Here is a 22532-nt window from a genome sequence, read left to right on the forward strand (position 1 = left end):
CCATTTTGTAAGAAAATCAAGCAAGTCTGCCGCCCTACCTTCGCCTCAGACCTGCAGTTTTTTTCTTGTGCAATGGACGGGTAAGTCGGAAAAGAGCCACTCTTCGAACTCCTTTTCACACATAAGTCCAACGTGGGCTCACTTTTATGTTTGTAACCCGTCGCCTTTTCCGTTGCGTTCGCTTGTTTTATCGCGAAAGTTGGACTTACATGACTTTTTTTGTTGTTGGGCGCGCGCGCGTGTGTATGTGTGTGTTGGTCACTCAAACATGCAACAGTTAGCACGGCTAGCTAGCTTCTTAGCATCCGTCGTCAAGTTCCGCCAATGGACGCTTTTGTGAAGAACATTTTAAAAAAGAAGACTCTCCGAACTGAGCGAACGTGGGCGGTCAGAGAAGAGATGTAGAGATGGAAAAAGAAGTGTTCTTGGGGAGGGAGTAGTAAGTGGAGCTAAAGCAACGTGTCCCATTTCCGCATTCATGTTTTTCATGGAGGGCCATGTTGAACGACTCGTCTTCACTTCCAACATGTCGCCCTGATTGACTATTTTTTTTTTTTTTTACATTACTCGCCGATGATAAGTAAGCACAGTAAGGTGACTTTATGGCGTGGCGTCTTCGTCGAAGCCCCCTTCAAAGATGTTGCTTTTTTGTGGTTGTTTTTCCTCTTCTCTCCGACCCCGTCCTCTTTGGGCAACAGGCTTTCCGTTGCTGGAGACAATTTCGTTTCACTTCCTTGCAGAAAAATTTCACTTTGATGTTAAAGTTTTTAATATCCTTCCCTTCCTTAAATTTTGCTTTTTTTATCCTCAAACCCCACAGCCGCCTAGACGCTGACCTGTACCCTCTGGGATCCGGCTACGTCCCTGAAATCGAGTAAGGACTTTCATTCATTGGGAAATATGTAATAATAAAGACTCCGTTGGGTTTATTAAAACTTTTAAGCATGCATGTTGGAATGAGGAAGAGTCGGTGCCGTTTAATGCGGCATGTTGTCTCCTGCCAAGAAGTTGAAAAGGCTATGAATTTGCAGTTGAACTGACAACTGTTTTTTTTTTTTTTTTTCCCCCACAGCAGTGTCCATGACATATCAGTTGGCACGAAGGTAAGCACCACCCTTTGAGTGGCTTTTCTCTCGTACCCTCTCAAACTGTAGCCCTTGGTCTTTCTATGTACCACTAAAACACAGTCAACTATTGTTTGAAGATTGCTTCTTTGTGAAGCGGGTTAAAAAATGAACTAAACCTATGTAACTCAAGGAGGAAAGGTTGCGTGCATTTTCCAGATTATAAGACTTTTTTTATAGTTTGGCTGGTCCTGATTTGGATAGCAAAATACAGTGTATAATGTAATGTGCTGCCTTTTAAGTTAAACTGGGGTGAGTGTTGTATTTTGGGCGACATCTAGTGGTCGCAATTATTCATTGAGTTGAGCATGTGACGCAATCAGGCACACAAATTGCATGATACAGAACGGGAGGTGTCCATACCTTTTCCAGTGAGGGCCACATAGTGGAAAAATGAAAGGATGCAACTTTGCCGCTTTGTTATTTTGTGAAGTTATGCTAAGAAGTTAAACGTTTCAAGAAAAAATTGATTTCAGTTTTATAATATAGTTGAAAAAGCCTATTATATATTATCGACTTTGCTTTTTTCCCCCTTTTTTGTCAGATGTTGTAACTTTCTTCTCTGAAATTTTCTTCTGACTTATTCCATGTTTTTTTTTATTTAATTTTTTTATATTTAAACTTTCATCTCTGGAAATTTTCTTCTATTACTTTATTTTGATATTTTGACTGTATTCATGTTGTATTATGATCCCCCCCTCCCAAAAATGACAACTTTGTTTCTTTCAAGTTCTTGTAAATTTTCCTCTCGTAATTCTGACTTTATTCTCATAACATTTCTGCAACTTACTTTTTCTAAAATTACTTTGTTTTGTTTATCATTTACAACTTTTTATAGTATTTGTTTATTTAATATTTGGACTTTATGCTACTAAAATTACATTAATTTTTGTCTAGTTTGTTTATTCTTGTAGAATCACTGCAAATTTTTACATTTTTCATGTGCTGCGGGCTGCAACTAGCCCCCGGGGCACACTTTGGACACCCCTGATACAGCACATAATTGCCGCTTTTTGTTACGGAATGCTTTTGGTGGCTAATAGCTAAGCTGCGGTCACACTGTAGAGCAGGGGTGTCAAACTCGTGCCATGGGGGGCCAAGACACTGCAGGTTTTCTTTCCAGCCAGTCACTAAAGCAGGTGATTTTAATGATCAACACCTTCAGTTTGAGGGAAGGAGCTCATCAATTAAATCACCTGCTGAAGAAACTGGTTGGAGAGAAAACCGTCTCGGCCCTCCAGGGCACGAGTTTGACACATGTGCTGTAGGGTATGACACCCAATTCAGATATTTTGTTAGAATCAGATCTTCACGTTACCAAAAAAATGCCACTTGTAAATGTGAATGCGACACGTCCGGGAAGTGACATGCAAGCGCAAAACATGACGTGACACACACTGCTGTTTTTACATAAGTAAACGTTGCCGCGGTTTGAGCTTCTCTTGGTGCATTTGTGGCATTTTCAAGGATATTGTATAGCTGGAGTGTCAACATTTTCCTAACCAATTGATTCCGCTTAGGAGATTAAGAAGAAAGAGGGCAAAAAGAAAGAGGGCAAAAATGTTGGCTTTTGCGGTTCATGGAGAACTTGACGTGAGCACTAACTTCGTAGTTATGTCTCCATCCGTCAGTTCCTTTTTTATCAGTCTCTCACACCAAAACTCTCCTCTTGCTGACAAATACAACATGACCGTTCAGTCGGTCGGATACATATCGGATTTATATCTACATACGAAGGAGGCCTGGAATTGTACTGTCATGGAAAAACAGATGTAGGTCACATGTGAGCAAAAAAAAAAAAAAATTGCCCTGCACTGTGAATGTAGCCTATGTCTAAGTAATTTGCAACCATAATGATATGATACGTGGAACAATGTGTTTTTTTCGACAGCTGTTTTTCTTAAAGAGAGTTTGGATTTTTTGACAGGAACTTTTATGACATCCCCATCAGCAGTGGACTATATCATCAGTGACCCCCTCCCCCCAAATTGGTTGTGCGAGTCCGGTTCTGGTCGGATTTCCGTGACGAGGAACGCAGTTCTGCTTAGTTGCTGGGTCATTTAAGTAAAGACTTTGGCTTGGAAAATTCTGTAATTTACTAAATAAATCTTTTGTAAAATTGATCTTTTATCAGGCAAAAGGGGTTTAAAGTAGATGTTTGAAATCCCGGAGGCATGGATTATGATGCTCAATGTAGCAACAACGCGTCTCGTAGTTTATACTAAAGTTTTGCCAAGTGTAGCTGGAGAGTCAAGAGTTGGAAATGTGAAATGCTTGTCCGTTTGCTTGATCATCCCTGCAATTTCAGAACTGCTGCCTCAAGCCTTTTATTTCCCACGAGTTAGCAGTTTCTAGCATAAGGCTGGTCTTCATTTTAAGGATCTATGAACTCTGGTCAGTGCGTGGCGGGTTCCCCCTCCTCTGCAGAAAGGAAGTGCTTGGTCTCGTGTCCCCTAAGTATTAAGTATATCTCATCGCTGTGGAGGTGTGACTGTTTGGAAGCTTCCTGTTTATCTTGCCTGTTCCTGAGCAACTCATTGGATTGTCCAGCAATTAAGCGGAATACTGTAAAGCGGGGTGTGTCCATAGTGTGGCCCGCAACAGTTTTTTGAGGGCGGGGCAGGGCACATATTTAAAAATATAATTAAACAAGAAAACTTTTAAATAACACAAGAAATTGGTTTGGTTTAGTTTATTTTAACATGAAGGTTACAATGGAATACATCTCATGAATCATTTTTCATAGTTCCACATGTCCAAAAGGAGTAGGAAGAAGCAAAGCTTATTTAATCCTACCCCCCATCCTTTCTACATCTAGTACAGTACATGTAGTTCACTTCCTGCATTCCATGTCATGTTTTCTGTAATAGTCAGGATAATACATAATAGATAACGGTAAGACACCCCTCCCAAAGGGGAAAAAAATTATATATATATATATATATATATATATATATATATATATATTAGCAGTAATTTTACAAGAATAAAGTCAAAATATTAAGAGACAAAACTTGTAATCTAACAAGAAAACGTCTGAGTGTCATATGCGGAAATATAACGTCGTCGTAGTAGCATAACAAAGAAATGGTAAAGACGGGTAAAGAGAATAAAGCCAAAATATTATGGCCGTTAAGTCGCAATTACGCCAAAAAAATGTACGAGAAGAAAGTTGAAATAGAAAATATAAAAAAAAAAACAAACGTAATTTTACAAGAATAAAGTCAAAATATTAAGAGTCAAATTCTAATGAGGGAAAAAATTGCAATTTTGCAAGAATAAACTCAATACAAGGAAAAATGTCATTTTAGTAGCACTGAGCTGTAATAACTTTTTTTAAAAAGTTGTAATATTATGAGAAACAAGATACATTTCAGGTCATTTTTGGAAGATTAGGTTGAGGAATAAGTTAGATTATGGGAATGTCATATTACGAAAAGAGAAATTACACAGATTACTTATACAGAAAGTTGTAATATTTGAAAAACAAATGTGCTTTATCACCTACTTGTCAAAGCTGAGATGCAGTTATTTCTTGAAATGTACTTTACAAAATATCAGTGTCCCTTGCATCGTTGAATTTGCAGTGTAAAAGAATTGACTTGTATCATTACATACTGACATTTCAAAGGGCCAACATTGTCACTGCTCGACTTGCGTACGTGTTCTTGCTTGAGGCAATTTGAAGCCTGTGACTATTGTTCCGCAGCCATCCCTTGGCCAAAGGTCTGCATGTCTGTTTAAACAAGCACTCAGGTACACACACACCCTCCACAGGCAGAAGCCACACACACTTTCCTTCAGCCAAGCCTGTTTTTCAACATAGATTGATGCTCCGGGTTTAGCCCATGGGTCGCATTGTCATTGTTGTTTTGAAAACACCTTTTCTATTAGCGATGCGCACATTGATCAGCCGATTTCCTTGAAAAAGATATCGGCATACGCCAATAATGCCTTTCGACGCCAATCACAAAAGCCAATCACCTGTGGCTAGTACTGTTGCAGCCTGCAGTGTAGTGTCTTGTCCTAACGTCTTGATCAGCGTCATCCTCCCACTTTCCTTCAGTGTGCAAAACAGTCATGTCTGCCGTGTGGAGCTTAACTGCCAACACATGCCACAACAACGATCTTGCGGGGGTAGCACGTTAAAAAGCTTAAATACGGCATTTGAAGAACAAACACATGATGAAGTATGGTAAGGCTTGCGGAGTGATCTGTCAAATGTCAGCTAATGCAGCCATGTGGACAACACCCGCCCATATGTGCGTGGCAGTCAGAAGGCTTAGCAAATAATCCGAAAAATAATTTAATTCATTCAGCCTTTCTCAGTGCCAGAAGACACCGGGTTCGCTGAGTGTTCTCTCTGTGATAGCAAAAATAATACTATAGTAATATTGGTATTTAGTATAAACAGTAACAGCTCTTATATATTTCCTCCAGTGTCTCTACTGTGAGACAGACAGGGGCACACAGCGACCTCGGCCAGTCGGAGGTATCCTAGCGGTGTCTGGAAGGTTGTTCTGATTTATTGTTTCTTATCAGGGGAGAAGTGTCTGTTTTGTATGAAAAGCCTCGGTGTATGTGTTTACGTTCTCTTGACATAAGCCTGTGTGTGTCCTCTTTGTCTCGGGGCGCTCTCCGGCAGACGGCAACATTGAATGTTCTCTCTGCTTGACAAGCGCCTTCCCAAAGCTTTGGTAAAATAGATAAAAGACAACTGGTTTTGTGGACAATCTGTATTAAAAAAAAAGTTGCCAAAACATCACTTACCTCTAAGTGCTGCGAGAGCTTCACCAATGTATTCGAACCCAAAGTCTCCTTAACTCTCACTGCCAAAAAAAGTAACGTTGACTGCCAAAGACGTCTATTGACGTCTTGCTTTTTTTTGCGGGAGCTACAGATCAAAGTCTTATTCATCTTGTCTGTGAATTTCTGACTTGTAGGCAATGTATTTGTGCCTCAGTAGGGGGCAACAGGTGTCTTTTCCTCCAACCGGCAGCGGCAGATTGTCTATGAAGAAGACGGATTGTGGGTTGAGAGAGGGAAAATGGCAAAACACATGCAGAAATTGAGCGGAGACAAAAAATACAAGCAGCTAACGCTGGCACAGAGCTTGTCTGGCAGTGGGTCTGTCTTTAGTAGTGACATGACCGCGAAAGATGGAGGTGACATGGGTGTGACACCGGAAGCGGTTCAGAGTCGGGTGACTCAATACCCGACCCTGATTCTTCTCACGTGTGGCTGCCGTCTGGATGGGTCAGCAGCAGGGATTCATCCCCACATCCAGCAGACCCCCCCGTCACCCTGCTTGAATTTGCTTCTCTGCAGAAAAAGTTCGTTTTCTCTGTTCTTTGGTGAAAATCAGGTGTTTTTGCTGAAACTACCTTATGTTCTACCGCCAATATCTAAAGACCCCAAAAGGCTAGAAACTAACTTTTTTTTCTGATGAAAAAAATACTCTAAAGTTTCTTTAGGTAGATTCAACGTTTATGCAGTCATACAACTCAAATTATGTGGGTCTTGTAAGTTCAGCAAAAATGCCCAAAAACTCTGGCAGTATGGGGAGCTCTGCTCTGAACGTGGCTGGCTGGCAGGCAGTGAGTTAAAGGCGTCTCATCCTCTTCAAGTTTCAAGAGTGGTACATGTTCTCTTGAAAAAGGAAAAAATCAATGGTTTTGTTGGTTCCTTTTTTCATGTCCTATAGCCAGTAGCAGGGGTGCAGCCAGGAATTGTAGATCCCGGGGGGGGGGGGGAATCAGGCCCCCCACCACCACCACCATTAATTACTAATTTAATTAGTAATTATGTATGTTTGAGCCCCCCCGGCAGTCAAGGGACCTTGGAATTGTCCAGACTTTTCCCATTTTATATGGCCGATTGCGGTCCTGTATGGTGTCTGGAGCATAAAACCTTGATTGGAGCATTGCTCAGTTACAGCTCTCTGCTTTGCTGGAATCTTGTAATTATTTGTCTGGGCAGAGCGTCTAGCATTCCGCGGTCACATTCCAATCTCCCCTCCCACCCCCGGTGAAACACCCTGTCCCCCTCCCCCATTCACCGCATTGGCAGATCGGGGGGGGGGGGGGACATGCCCATACCTGTGACTCCTCCCCCACCCCTTCCTCATTTTACTCCCCAGCTCCATACAAGCAATTGTTGCCTAATCAGATTCAGATGGTGTCTTTAACAAAGCCAGTTGTGATGTTTTATGAAGCAGTAAAAAAAAAAAATATCTTTCCTATATCCCATTTTGAGCCTAAGCTGCTTTTTTGCGTGAGAGGAAGCTGCACAACATGTTCAGGATGTGAGCCGGTCATGCATCATGGTTTACTGAAGGTGGTTATTATGCTGTCAGTGCTGTGAGCTTGAAGAACAATGGCGACTCGTACATTCCCATGTAACACACCATCTTGTGTCTGAAATCTTCCCCTCCACTATGCATTTACTGTGAGTTGAAAGTGTGCAAGTTTTGACACATCATCCTTTCCGTTTGATGACACATTATCTTCTCAGCTTTGTGCCTACTATTGGAATGAGGAAGTGGAGGAGGAGGAGGAGGAGGAGGAGGGGAAACTAACCATAAAGCAGTAATCTTCAAGTCTCAAGGAGGGAGTTAACAGAACCCAGGAAGTAGGCCCAGTCGTGCTGTCTTTTCCTCCTCCTTTTTAGCGATTATGTGACTGCCAGATCAGAAAGGCATAACCACACTAGTGTTTTGACCAATACTACTGGAGACAACGCCTCGGTTAACGTCTCCTTCATTCGTTCCAATGAGCAGTGGTGGGCCACACCCATGCCGTTTAGTTTGTTTATCCACTTTTAGAGTGCATTTTTGTTGTCTTGATCATGTCAATAGTCACTTGGTCCATCGCTTCCTCATTCTTATCGCGGTTTTAAAAAAACAATAAATGATGGCTCTTTTGTGGTTGACTACAGCCTATTATTTGTCAAGAAATAAGCATATTTAAGCAAATTGTATGTAATTCTTGCCCAAATTAAGCATTCAAGCCTAAAAATTGCTCAATGAACTCAAACACAGTCGCCCCTTGTTTATAGCGGTTAATTGGTTCCAGACCCGACCACGATAAATGAATTTCCGCGGTATAGGATTCAATGTTAGTTCATTTAATATTGTCAGAGTTGGAGCACAGAAAATCTGTTGGACTTTCTAAATACGGTTTTTAACATACTTCATGTCTACAGGGCTTTAACACCCCTATAGTCACCTTTACACTCCTATTATTCATTGTATACACCACATTGAGTAACTCTTACGCTGCAGGGACTCCAGACGGCCGCTAGCTAATGAGCTAACCCGTTACCATCAAATTTATTTCTTATCTGAAGCAAGCCAAAAGCGTACCACTTCCACATGGAATGGGAGGATAATGCCATGGCGATTGTCTGGGCCCAATTAACCACCATAAACGAGATATTACTGTGAAATCTCCCTTCTGGCCTACAGGTCGGCTCCAGAAGTTTGCAGAAGAATGCTCTCAAAGCTTTTCTTTTTTTCTTCCCCTCTCGCATGGCTCTTCAAATCTCAGAGTGTCCTAAAGGGTTCCATATGTTTGCGCTCTGCCGTGTAACAATGGCCCTAGTTTCATCCGGAACAAGACCTTCATTGTGGTTCCCCACCCGATGTAGAGCTTAGTCCACTGAGCCACTTCTTGTGACTGCTGTACTTCATTATAGCCCCGCCATGTGGATTGTATGGCATGGGGGTGGTGGTTTCCACTATCCTTCCAGTCCAGATGGTCTCACTGTTTTTTTTATGTCATCTACCTGGATAAGAGCTTTTGAGTGGCTGGTTGTGTTTTGCTAAGGTGTAACTGACTTGTACAGTGTGTGTGTATATACACAACAGTAGATGTAATGTAGGTAAATATGTGCTGGACAAACAACATTCTTGGCTTTCGTGGTGTAGAAGATTGTCATCTGTACTGTAGTTTTCATTGGCATTCCCTTGTCTCCTGTGGCTGTTGTGGCTCCCTGTGAGAATGCGCCACATGAACATATGAACTGTGGTAACCCAGTATCTGATGACAAGCTCAAGTCTTCTCATTGTTACCGGCCGGGGTGGGGAGTGGAGGGGTTGTGTTTCCTTCTGAAGCATGTTTTCAAGAGTCGTGTTACGTCCTGTTTTACCGCACAAAGGTTTCCGTAACACGAGAGCCGTGCTCCCCACCTGCCCTTCTGTGCGTTCATTGGTCATGCTTAAAGTAAGCCTTTTGTTTTGTTTCTCTGCAGAGGGGATCTGACGAACTCTTTTCTTCCTGCATATCCAACGGGCCCTATATCATGAACTCAGGTAGGGGGTTGCCATGAAAGGATGGTTCCTTCCCCTTCCCCCCCTCCCCCACTGCCTCATTTAAGCGCTTGTCTTGTCTGTGTTGTATGTGTTGCCATGGCGATCAATCCATTATTCAGGCACGGGCAAGCAACGCCTTTTCACTCCCCCTGATAGTATCTGCCTCTTGTTTGCCCTCGCAGCCAATGGCAACGACAGCAAAAAATTCAAGGGTGACGTCCGCAGTCCCGGTGTTCCATCACGTGTGGTGCACGTACGCAAGCTGCCCAGTGACATAAACGAGGCCGAGGTTATCGGGCTGGGTTTGCCCTTTGGAAAAGTCACCAATCTGCTGATGCTGAAAGGGAAAAACCAGGTACGGCGTGATGGATAGATCCCCTGTTCTGTCAGGGTTCGCTATTTAAAGTATGGGGCACAACCGTGTGTTATCATAACTTTTTGTCTTTGTTAAATCCAATGATTGTTACTGGCTTACTGTCTTAAACAATGCCACAGCAGTCGAGTTTAGTGCAAGACTGTTTTTCCTGTTGCACTACGCAGGCTTTCTTGGAGCTGAACAGTGAGGAGTGTGCTCAGACCATGGTGAGCTACTACTCGTCTGTCACCCCTGTCATCAGAAACCATCCCATTTACATGCAGTACTCCACCCACAAAGAACTCAAGACGGACAACTCCCCCAACCAAGTGGTGAGACCTTGGCACCATTCCTTGCTTTTCATGTTTTTGCATTTCAAGTGTTTTATTTTAGAACTCGCTTTAGCCTGAAAATGTTACACCTGTTCTCATGCACGGTGCTAAGACGTTTCTTTGCATTCTCCCCCCTCAGCGTGCCCAGGCAGCTCTGCAGGCGGTCAACACTCTGCACGGAGGCGGGATCGGTGGCATGGCCATTTCTGCAGACACAGGCGGCCTCGCGGGCGCTACAGCTCAGAGCCCCGTTCTCAGAGTCATTGTGGAGAACCTTTTCTACCCGGTCACCCTGGATGTATTGCACCAGGTACCATCTGAGCTACCCACCTGGATACATTTTTAAACAAGCCTGCTTTTTTATGGTAGTATTGGTATTCGACTGACCTATGACATCTTACTTTGAATTTCCTCAGATATTTTCCAAGATAGGCACAGTGCTGAAGATCATCACTTTCACAAAGAACAACCAGTTTCAGGCTCTCATCCAGTATGCTGACGCCATGACGGCATATCACGCTAAAATGGTAAGGCTGGTACAGTTAAAGCTTGGCTAATCTTCTGTGTAGGCTCTATTCTCTCTGAAACGCAAGGTGTGATGCCTTCCAGCCACGCTCGTTCACTGTTCAGCTTGTTGGCTTCCTTCCTCGCGGGCAAACATTGGCAGTCTGAGACAGATTGTTTTTTGGGGGGGGGAGTAAATATATTTAATATTTATTAATATATATTAATATTTTTTTTTTACAAAAATTAAAATGTAAAAATTAGCAAAAAAAAAAGTCCAGTATAAGGAGAAAAACTTCATATTAATTCACTTAGTTACCTATAACACAAAGGTATGCAGCCCTGCGTTAGCATTTGTCACTGTGGTTTCATAGAACAGTGATTCTTTTTGTTTTTTTAACATTCACAACTATATTTTTCACAATTGCAAGTTAAACTGAATGACGTTAATAGCTGTCACTCACTCATGCCCGTAGTGTGAGCGCACGTACACAGTGCACGCAGTCTCAAGAGAAGTTATCAAAAATTAGCAGCCATGGCCAAGTAAGAGGCAGGGAGGGATTTAGCACTTTCCAACATTAGCACCGCATGACATGACAGACGGCACCTATTTAACTCAAATAAAACCCTCATGCGTCCCCACTTTTCTGTCAGTCTCTGGATGGGCAGAACATCTACAACGCCTGCTGCACCCTGAGAATCAGCTACTCCAAGCTCACTAGCCTCAATGTGAAGTACAACAACGACAAGAGCAGGGACTACACTCGCCCCGACCTCCCCAACGCAGATTCCCAGCCCACCCTTGACCACCAGACCATGGCAGCTGCTGCATTTGGTAACACCCCGCCCCCCCAATCAATCACACGTCATGTCTTGCAAATACACGCTTATTTCCTTTAACAGCAGCACCGGGTATAATATCTGCATCTCCATATGGTGGCGCTCACGCTTTCCCCCCAGCCTTTGCCATCCAGCAGGCAGCAGGTCAGTGCATTTCATTATAGGACATGTAGTGGTTCAGTTTTGTATACAATGGAACAGTGGTGTACTGCAAGTATTAAAATTATTCTAATTAATAAATCCTTTGTAGGTCTTGCAGTGCCTGGTATTCCCAGTGCCTTGGCGTCTCTGGGCGTCGGGCACGGCGGCATGGCGGCAGCAGCGGCGGCCGCCAGTCGCCTCAGCCTGGCCGGCCTTGCTGCTGCAGGGGGACACAACGTCCTGTTGGTCAGCAATCTGAACCCTGAGGTCAGTAACACTGGCTAGGCTCTCTCAAAAGATGCACGGCACAGCGCCACCCCTCTGTCTGCAGATCATTAAGTATGCCACGGGCCCTCATCCAGGTCCAGTGTCGCCCCCACATGGATGCAAGATTAGCTGAAGATTCACCATCACTTTTTTAAATAAACGCCATCCAGTCAAAAGCACTTCTCTTTCAGGACTTCTGTTTGACCAAACCTGCTGCATTTTCTGACCTGCCACTTTGCTCACTGTGAAGTTTTAAGTTTATTCAATACACTAACTTCTTTTTTTTGTAAACACTTACCATTCCATATCTTCATTTTTTTTGTCCATAAGTTTGAAATCATTCTTGAGTTGTTTGGAGAGACAATATTACTTCCTCCCCGGTTATACTTAAAAATACACATTTAGGTCTTTCTAGTTTGTAGCATGTACTAGTCAGTCGTGTATCACTCATGTTTAGCAGTTACTTTAAGGGGGTTGGGACATAACTGTTTAGTGTAATACATGTAATTTTAACTCTTATGGTAGTGTGTAATTGAAAAGTACATATTGTCTCTGCCTTTTTCTGTATTTCATTGTTAATCTTTTTTTTCTCTTCTGTTTCTCCTAGTGTTCCCATAGTGACAGTGCATTTTAATTTAGCCAATTCTACTGTCTGAAGCACTACATTTCTTTGTGTATACTGACCTTGTTTTTTTTTTACTTCCTTTTTCTCTCTCTCTCTCCCTCCTTCCCCCACTCCTTTTTTTTTTTTTTTTAAACCCCCACCCCGCCCCACCTGTACTCTTGCCAACTGACCGCACGCCCCATGACCAATTGTTCCCTCTGTCCTCCCCTGTTTTTTCTGCTACAACCACCCGCCCCTCTGTCTCCCCTGGCCATTGCTCCCCCCCAATTTGGACTCCACCCACACCCACAAAATAAAAAACAAAAATTGGCACCTCCCCCTGACTGATTTTTGCCCAAATGTTCCACATTCACAACTCATCACCACCACCTCATCAACTCCCTCCTCCTCTTTGTCCTCTCTCCATTATTCTCTCCGTCCCTCATGCCTCTCCTTCCACCATGGTACTGTGGCCTTCCTGTGGACCTCGCTGCCTGTGGCCTGCGGACATGTCCCGACTCCACTCCACTCTCCTCCACTCCGCCTCTTTTCCCCTGTCCCCTGTTCCCTCCCCCTTTTGGCCCGCTGCTCCCCCTGCTGTCTCTAAAGAGCGTTACGCCACACTGCCTCTTTATTCTTTTCGGTACGTTATCATCCTTTCATCTCCTTTTTTTTATTACTACTGTTACCTGGCAAGGTGGGCATGTCTTGTCTCATGTTGTTGGCTTTGTTTTACTTATTTGAACCACTGATGCCTTATCATCAGACTAGGTGGGCATAAAGGGGGTTTTGGGTTGTTAGTTTTGTTGGAGGGGTGGAGACATACTATATGTGTGTTTTGGACGACGGGAGTGAGGAAATGGAGGCTGAGAGCGCCACACAGAGCAGCAGCATTTCATTAAAATGTTCAGCATTCGCCGTAAAACATGTTTTAGTTTTATCTTCAAAAGAGCAGCCCCTCAGTGGGAAAACCTCCCCCACCCCCCCACACACAAATTTTACAGCATCACGCTCTGGTAGTCAAGCTGATGCTTTTTTTAAAACGATTATTGGCTTTCCCACATTTTGATTTAGAAAAATGTGCGATGCCTTCTTTGTGGAATTTTCCCCAGTGGCATAGCAACAACACAGACAAAATCAAATGCTGCAGCTTTCTATTTTTTGTGCAGTGACATTCCCCTGGTGTGATGCCTTCCTTTTTTGTAGTTTCTTTTAGTGTTGGTTTATGCATGTGTAGTTTTATTCCTGCATGATTTACTCCATTGTACACAAATTGACTTTATGCTAGCAAACCAATTAAACTACCCCTTTTTCCATTTTAATCTGACCTTTTCAAAGCATAACTTTTTTACTTTTATATATATATTTACAACTGTCCTTTCTTATTTAGGGTTAGTCTGAGATTGCACACCAGCTCCAATTTAGATTAGCCTCAATCAGGCCAGGGTTAATTTGGGAGCAGATTGGATAGTAACATCCTGAGATTCTTCCAAATTGTGTTTGCTGCTGTGATTGGTTATGTGTGAAACTATTTGCTGAAAACTAAACCCTGTCCTCCTCCCCCACCCCCACCTCCCATGTCTGACACTGTGCTCCTTTCCTTCCAGGTGTGTACGGCGACGTGATGAGAGTAAAGATCCTGTTCAATAAAAAGGAGAATGCTCTGATCCAGATGTCGGATGGCACCCAGGCTCAGCTAGGTAGCCACAGCACCGTTGGCTTTCCTTCATTTATCATACTTTTATTGATCCCTACGAAGATTCCAGTGTTTTGTAGCAGAAACAACCATAGCGAAAAGTAAATTCTGAATTGAGTGCATTTTGTATCGTCACGACAAACCACCATTGATTTTGTGCACAATGTGTATTTAGGCCAATCTGCTTGTGCAACATTTAATGTCCATAGTTGGAAATGTCACTACATAGTTTCAGCTAGGGGTGTCACGAGACACCGTACTCACAAGACAACTCATGAAATGGTACGAAAAAGTATAATGGAAAAAAAATGACTGTGCAGACATTTTTTTTAACAGGTGTGTTTTGAAATGTTTGTCCCACAAATAGATGCTAAAATAACATTTTTGAGGCCAAATAAACTAATATATAAGATAATATATAATATAATAATGCAGTATTTCCTTTTTAATATGTCATCTTTCACTCTTTGAAGTTGTGGAATTGCCATTAGTGACATGTATTTTCTCAGGTAATTCGTACTGTTAAACATTTGCAGCATTTCTGGAAATGCTGGCTTTTCAACTCTATTATTAACGAGCAGCATTTCATTGGCGGTGACCTACAGTGAACGCACACAATTTTTGTGCTGTTTAGTTGGTATTTAATTTTTCCGAACAAACGTCTCGGTGAGTGTTTACCGTCAGAACGAAGGCTCTCCATCTTTGTGTAGTTTTTTCCCAGATGGGAAAGTCTGGTGCATAAGTTTGGGGTGGGCGAGTTTGTTTTGTTGCCTTTTTACGTTGCAACCACTTTTTGAATAACAGCATACTGGCTCGATCGTGTTGATGGGCTCACCTTGCTGTAGCATTTGGCTTTGCAATCATCTTTTTTCCCCTCCTGACTTCTTCGTTCTCTTGTATTGCTCCTCACGAAGCTCCACTTTTTTGCTTTGTGTGTATGCTAGCGGCCCTGCCTACCCCCACAGACAAAGTGACTGTTATGACTGACAAGAGGTCTCAGAGATGAGGAAAATTCACGCGTGCACGTGACAATATACAGAGGCCGGAAAAACCAACCTGTCGGTGGTGAGGAAAGCCAGTTTTAAAATGCTCAATTGAGCACCTTCAACCTCACGATATTATGCGTAGCCGCCACTAAATTGCGAGGGAAGACTATACCCCACATGCTTTAAAGAAGTAAATGGTCCATTTTTCCTCATACCTACTGTTACTGATTATTCTCTCGAGTAATATCACTTGATCAAGCCTTATCTAAACATTCCAAACTACAAAATAAGTAGAAGTATGTATGATTCTTGTTATCGGATTGATGACATAACTTCAAAATCAGATCAGAAGCGAAGAAGTTGTATCGGGATACTCCTACATTAAATTGTAAATGGTTGTTTATGGTACTTTTTTTTTTTTTTAAATAGAAATTGGTTTGGTGGCGCTATCTGCAGGGGGAAATGTGCTGCAGCTGTGAGTTCAGCAGAGGGCGTAGCCTAACGACAATAGTACTTCTTAATGTGTAAAACTAATTTTAAAATGTGTAGGATTTAGAGTATCAAAAGGCATTTTGGGAGGCTTTTTAATTAAGGGTGTCCCAATATAACTTTATCACTTCCAATCCAGTAAACCTATTACAGCCTTGAATATTGGCCAATACAGATTAATTCGAGTCATATACTTTTGACTAATTTTGTAGTGTTGAATGTTAGAAAAGGCTTGATAAAGTGATACTGCTCAGAACAACAATCAGCAATAATAGGTATAAGAAAAATGGACCAATTTACATGTGGGGTATGGTTTCATCCACAATGTAGCGGCAGCGGCTAGGCATAACATAGCGAGGTTGGAAGCGCTGAATTAAACGTTTAAACCAGTCATTACGCAACACAGACGGCAACTGGGCGCCATCTTTTCTTTCATAGCTAATGACTTGTCGTCCCGTGAGAGTTTCCTGTGTAACACTGTTTCAAATGCGACGAGTTCTGTCATATTCAACTTCCCCGGTTCTGTGACAGCACAGAAAACTTAGGCATGACAAGTGTTGCACTCAGCTGCAACATCTTTTTCTGACTTATGAAAGGAGAGTGGGGGGGGTCTTGGAACGTAGCAGTGGTGAATAGCAGGGGTCTACTGTAAACCTCCTAAACCTCCGAATTTAGTATGTGTAACTGCAAAGATTTTAAAGTTGATAAACCTGCAATTCACCAACTTCCCACTAGGTAGTGCTGCCTCACTTACTATTGTGCTTTGATTAACTTCCATCCAAGTCCAGGGAATGCATATTGGGTGGCATTGTGGTAGTCTACAAATATGCATTTCTGGTTTTGCTTTGAAAGTGTAATTTTTTTTTTTTGTGCATGTGTTAAGTTGCACATGAAATCTCAACAGTGTGACATTTCAAAGATTTGGTTGCCGGTGTCGTTTTCTTAGCCATAAGTCACCTGAACGGGCAGCGGCTTCACGGCAGGGCCATCCGCGTGACTGTGTCCAAGCACACCACGGTCCAGCTGCCGCGGGAGGGCCAAGAGGACCAGGGCCTGACAAAGGACTTCAGCAACTCGCCACTGCATCGCTTCAAGAAGCCCGGCTCCAAAAATTACTCCAATATCTTCCCACCCTCTGCGACTCTCCATCTCTCCAACATACCGTGAGTTTTTTTCTTTTTAAACAAATAAATGGAATAATGCTTCCTTTTGAGCGTGTAGATAATGACATGAATTACTTGATAAGGCCTTCTGTGGTGGAGGAAGACCTCAAGAGGCTTTTTGCCAGCTCAGGAGCCACAGTCAAAGCCTTCAAGTTCTTTCAGTAAGTTTTTTTTTTTATTTATTTTATTTTATTTTTTTTGCTCTCTTGATTTTTTTTCTTCAATGAGGTTAGGTATTAAGCACCAGCCCGTTTCTCTTCACCATACAGAAACGATCGCAAGATGGCCCTGATCCAGATGGCCTCAGTCGAGGAAGCCATTGAGTGCCTGATCGAGTTCCACAACCACGACCTGGGAGAGAACCACCACCTTCGAGTGTCCTTCTCAAAGTCCACCATCTGAGTGCCTCTCTTTTGTGTGCGTCTCCCTCCCAAGGCGATTTACTGCCTGATTGCGACCATTCTCCCAATTGCATTCAGTGCAAATTCCAGGTTCACGGCTGTTTCCTTGCAGAGAGTTGCTCCCTTTTGACTTTAAAGTTTTTCTTCGTCTCTAGTAGCTTTGGGTATCGATCTTTTTTTTTTTTCACATTTGAATTTTTTTTTTTTTTTAATATATGTAAAAACAAAACCAGATCTTTCTTTTGGTGTTCAAGTCAGGTAAAACGGTGCTTGGGTGTTAAAACGATGGGCAGACAACTATTGTGTTTGCGTACAAACCTGCTTAGTTTAGCCATTCAGGGACGAGCTTCTTTACACACAAATGTTTTTAACTGCTTTTATGTTTAGAAAACGTCTTGTGCCCATCCTGCGGCACACCTGCATGGGCGCCGATGTAAGCACAACCATGAACGAGAAGCATAAAGACCTGACCCAGACCAGCTATTTGGCACCCAAATGAGGCAGCTGATGAACTGTCACTTAAAAAGACCAAAATTGCTTAAAGACACACTTCAGCATTCCTTTCCAACTCCGTGACATTGTGTGCCTTCGGAGGCAATTTTTTTTTTTTTTTTTTTTTTTACTCCAAAGACCACCAATTATTTTTTTAAAATATATTCTTCTCATTAAGTGCTCACCAATTTGCTTCAAGGGATGTTTACCACTATACTGTAGTCGTCTCTGTTCCAAAAGCAAAACCTATCTCTGTATCTACTCTAGTCTCGTGCCTTACTTCTCTCCCCGCTGAGCCACCTGCCTTAAGCAATCGCTCTGGCTTCTGGGAGGAAAAAATAAAAATACGATGAAGTTGAAATTTGGCGGCGAAAGTGGTTCAAATGGATGGTAAAACACAAGTTGTAAAGGTTTGTGTGCATATATCCCTATACGTATGTAGAAACCTATGAATGTAGATGCGCGACATGCTTGCTAGGCGATGTAGCGCCATCAGGCGACCACCTTATGTTCATCTATATGTGGACACCCTATATATTCTATTCATTTATCCTTTTTTAATGTTAGCATTTATCTTTTCTTCTGAACTTAACTGTTAGTAGTGGCCTGGTTGGATGCTTATATAACACAGTGCCTTCACCCACTGAGGCTTTTTCATGTTGTCTAACCCCCCCCCCAAAAAAAACCCACCACCACCACCTGACTGCTAAGATTCAGTTTTACCACCAAGCTCAGGTAAATCGCACCTGTGAGAGGGCATCTGTCAGTTCTAATAAAACTTTTTTCTTTTTTAGTGCACTTTGCCCACTATACTTACCCTAACCCTTCCTCACATGATCCCTCAAGAGTTTGACTCGAGTCTTAAACGCGGTCACATTCCTCGTCAGTGCCTCCAGCAGCGGTTCTGTGTAGTCCTGGAGAAGATACAGATGTGTATTTTTCTAAAGATGATTATGCATGGTTTAACAAAGAGCTTCATGTAGCTTCAGACGGTTATTGTTGTTGTCGAGGACCAAAGTACCCTCTGCGGTTTTGTAGTGTTGTGATTTCTTAAGTGTGCTCCTTCGTCCCCCTTGCCCCCCCCCCCCCCGGGCACACATTCCATCACCTGACCCCAACAGATACTGTATCCATTCACCATTCCTGATACCGTGTAGACAATAATTACACCTTGATGTTGTTTTTGTTTGTTAGCTTTTATGTTTCTCCTTTTTATACGGGGGAGGGGGCTGCTGGTTGTATATATTCATGTTTTTGTACCACACGATCATTTGGATTATAAAGACTTTACGTTCAAAACATGTATATTTTGATAAGGCAATACAATATTAAAAAAAGCTCCCCCAGAGCTGTGAAAACGACTTTTTTTTTTTTCTAAAGCAAAGACACAAACTGATATGAACACAAGTGTCTGTATGGCCCCGTTGACCCCCGCCATCTTGTTCTTGTCTCTTTACATCTTGTGCTGCCTTCAATAAATCTTTACTTTTGTTCCTTCTTTCATCTGGACTTGTTTGGTTTCTCTGTCCCTTCTTTTCCTGTGGATCTGACGCTGGTTAACATCTTAACATTAACGTTTCCCATCCCGTTCATTACTTTTTTCTTTTTTATATATATATCTTGCTACATTTCCAACTTCAATCATCTTTTGAGCATGGACTAACCATAGGCATCCCCCCATTGGCCAGTAGGGGGAGGTGTTGCTCTCTGGTGACGTTCCTATAGTGATACACACACAGAGGTGACTTTACCTGCCAACTCATACGATGTCAATAGTCCCGACACTTTAATCTCAAGTGGCTCCTCAGGCTTTGTGGCATTAGGCCTTTACCTTTCCCTTTTTGTCCGACTCCCTTACAGAGCGGCAGAAAGGATTAACCTCGGATCTTCGCTGTCTTTGGAGACGAGGACAAATGTGAAATGGAGAATGAGAGTGTGCAGATTGTGTGTTTCTGGAGTGTGGTCTTAAAAAAAATGAAGTGTCTGCTTCAGACTTTTTTTTTTTTTCCCCACTGCTTAACTTGCATGAGAATGCTTGCTTTGAAGGTCACTAAAGAAAGTGTCCCAATTGTCAAGTTCTGTTTAGTTCAAAGGAACTCTGGTGCGTTTTCTCTGCTGGTACGGTTTCCTAAGTGAAGATAGTTTGAATCTTGGCGTGTGCCAAATGACGGTCCCGGTCTACTTGAAAAATGAAACCTTAATGCAGTTTGGTTCGCTTGAGCTCAACGAACACTACATGACTGCAAAAACTCCAGGTCCCGAAACAGCCCCAGACCATCACTACCACCGCCATATTTTACTGTTTGTATGATCTTTTTCTGAAATGCGCCATTACTTTTACACCCGATGTAACGGGACACACCCTTTCCAAAAAGTGCAACGTTTTTCTCGTCACACCAGAGTATTTTCCCAAAGGTCTTGTGGATCAAGATGTTTTCTGGCAAAATTCAGACGATCCTTAATGTTTTTGTTCATCAGTGGTTTTCATCTTGGAACTCTGCCATGCAAGCCGTTTTTGCCCGGTATCCTTGTTGTTTTTTTTTCTTTTCTTTTATGGTGGCATCATGAACTGACCTTAAGTGGAGCAAGTGAGACCTGAAGTTCTTTGGATGTTGTGGGGTCTTTCGTGACCTCTGGGATGAGTCATCGCTGCGCTCTTGGGGTCATTTTGGTTGGCCGGAGAGGACTTACTCAAATTTTATTTTTATTTTTTAAATACCACTGAGCTGAACTCCAAGCATGAGCAAAGACTTTGTCTCAGTTGTTTGTCAAGAGCAGCACTTTATCAAAACAAGGTGGACACTTGTTAGTTTTGTCAGAATGCATCAACTGCTAGAGACTGATGTTGTTGCCCCAAGGCCCCCCCACCACCACCACCACCACACACACACACACACACACACACACCCCACCACCACCACCACCACCAACTTCTAACATGTTACTTCCATGTTTGGACCCATACAAGACCTTATCCTCCTCCTCCGTTTCTTGTTTACTTGCGTCTTTGCAGCACTGCGCTTTTGTACCAGGATGTCGAAGCAAAAGAATCCTCTGCGGGATAAGTTGAAATGCAAAGAGATTGCATAATTTGGCAGAGTAGTTTGGGTGGAAATTCAAAGCGGAAAGATACCAACATATTCTCCAAGTTCCCTGCTGCTGCGTATGATTTCATCTTCACAGGCGCTTATGAAAAGTAGACCTGGCTTGTACAAGAGGATGACTTGAGCAAACATTTACTTTCAAAGAGACTTTTCATCCATAAAGTACAAAATTTTAGAAAGTGGGTGGGGCAGACTGGACTTTAAAATGAAAAGCATGTGGCAGCTAGCGATCCGCCACATCTGGCACCACTTATTGACATCAGTGCTGTGGTTTCTAATCAAGCAAATACGGGCAAAAACAAGCAGCCACACATGCACTCCACTTTTTCTTTTTCAGAGACTGCCCCAACTCATAGTTTGGAACTTGATGAAACCCAAGAAGAAACGTTTTGGACTTGGAGGGGGCGGAGGAGGGACTTTGCAAGCATGCCATGAATGGAGGCTTTGTCAATTTGTGTGGAAGTTGGCTCACTTGGCGTTGCTAATATTTGGTCCACACAGGCTAACCTAACTTAACAGTACTACCCAAAACTTTTTATTTTTTTGAAGCATATTTTTTAAATATGTTTTGGCCTCTCGTCCATGCGCAAATGTAGGTCTTTGTCCTTAAAATCAGATTTTTAAAAATGGGTGTCCAAAATGCAGCCGTAGGGCTATTTGCGGCCCGCGGCTATTTTATTGGCATTTGGCACATTCTAAAAATAGAATTTAACAAGAAAACTTAAATACAGCTACCGGAAAAAATGGAAAAATCAGTAATTTTATAACAAAGCCAAAATAGAAAAGTAATAATACATTAATAATCATAATACTCTCTCAGTGATAAAATTTATAAATATATCTTATGTGCAAATATATATTGTATATTATATTAAATATTTTGTTTGGGTTTGTTTAAAAAAAGTAAAAAGCCCCCCGCATCTTTTGGTTTTTCAGTTAGGACACCCCTGCTCTCAAGTGCCCGTAGGTATGAATGTGAGCCCTGCCATTGGCTGGCGACCAGTCCAGGGTTTACCCCGCCTCTCGCTTAAAGTCATCTGGGATAGGCTCCAGCACACCCCCGCGACCCAAGCGAGGACAAGTGGCATAAAAAAATGGATGGATGGAAAATTTGAGCAGATTTTTTGTGCATTTAGAGCAAATGATGAAAACCGGGCTTCCGCTGTACTTTGTATTCCTGGGGGGCCTTCAAGGGAGGCACTTGCTTATGGCCTACACTTGAGACGGGTGATCCTCCACATCTGAATCCTCCCAAATAGCGTTTAGGCTGCACAGCTTATGCGATTTAAGACTCCAAAGTCAGAGTGACAGTGGAGGAGGAAACTCTTGGAGGCTTTACTTCATGGAGGCTGCATGACTGCACCCCACCCTTAAAACTAAAAGGAGAGCCAATCAGGAGACTTGTCCACCTGTTTACATATGCAGGCCTCAGACAGATGTTGAATAATTCATCGGATGGGGGGCAGCTGTATTTGGGTTACGGTGCTGCGTATGAAAAAAATGCTGGAAAAGTAGGGCACTTTTTGAGTAGAGGAGGTACAATAGCACGGACGAGTTTTTTGTGTAGACTGAAGTGGCGCACATTCTCCATATCGCTAAGATATAAAAGTGATGGAGAGCTTTAAGGGCGGCGGTATTTCACCGCACTGGCGACGCCGTCCAATGCCAAAAGATGCTTCTGTGCCCCGCTCTCGCAGGACAACTGAGGCAGACTGTCAGGTTG

The 22532-nt window shown here is 42.7% G+C and overlaps 1 protein-coding gene across 3 annotated transcripts; it reads left to right on the forward strand.

Annotated features, from left to right (window-relative positions):
* Positions 1-19053, forward strand: LOC129192601 (polypyrimidine tract-binding protein 1-like). Of its 3 annotated transcripts, none has more exons than XM_054796780.1 (16): positions 1-80; positions 821-874; positions 1073-1103; positions 9375-9435; positions 9618-9790; positions 9976-10122; positions 10262-10432; positions 10539-10649; positions 11281-11461; positions 11530-11610; positions 11717-11874; positions 13088-13121; positions 14086-14178; positions 16596-16812; positions 16896-16973; positions 17082-19053. In XM_054796780.1, exons 1-16 carry the CDS (start codon positions 73-75, stop codon positions 17212-17214), a joined length of 1731 nt encoding a protein of 576 aa, XP_054652755.1. In that variant the 5' UTR covers positions 1-72; the 3' UTR covers positions 17215-19053. The 3 variants fall into 3 exon arrangements, with proteins under 3 accessions (XP_054652755.1, XP_054652756.1, XP_054652757.1); XM_054796781.1 differs by having other exon boundaries at positions 11533-11610; XM_054796782.1 differs by lacking the exon at positions 1-80 and adding an exon at positions 159-580.
* Positions 19054-22532: the final 3479 nt, after the last annotated feature.

The sequence above is a fragment of the Dunckerocampus dactyliophorus genome, chromosome 13 (genome assembly GCF_027744805.1).
Source record: "Dunckerocampus dactyliophorus isolate RoL2022-P2 chromosome 13, RoL_Ddac_1.1, whole genome shotgun sequence".
NCBI lineage: Eukaryota > Metazoa > Chordata > Actinopteri > Syngnathiformes > Syngnathidae > Dunckerocampus > Dunckerocampus dactyliophorus.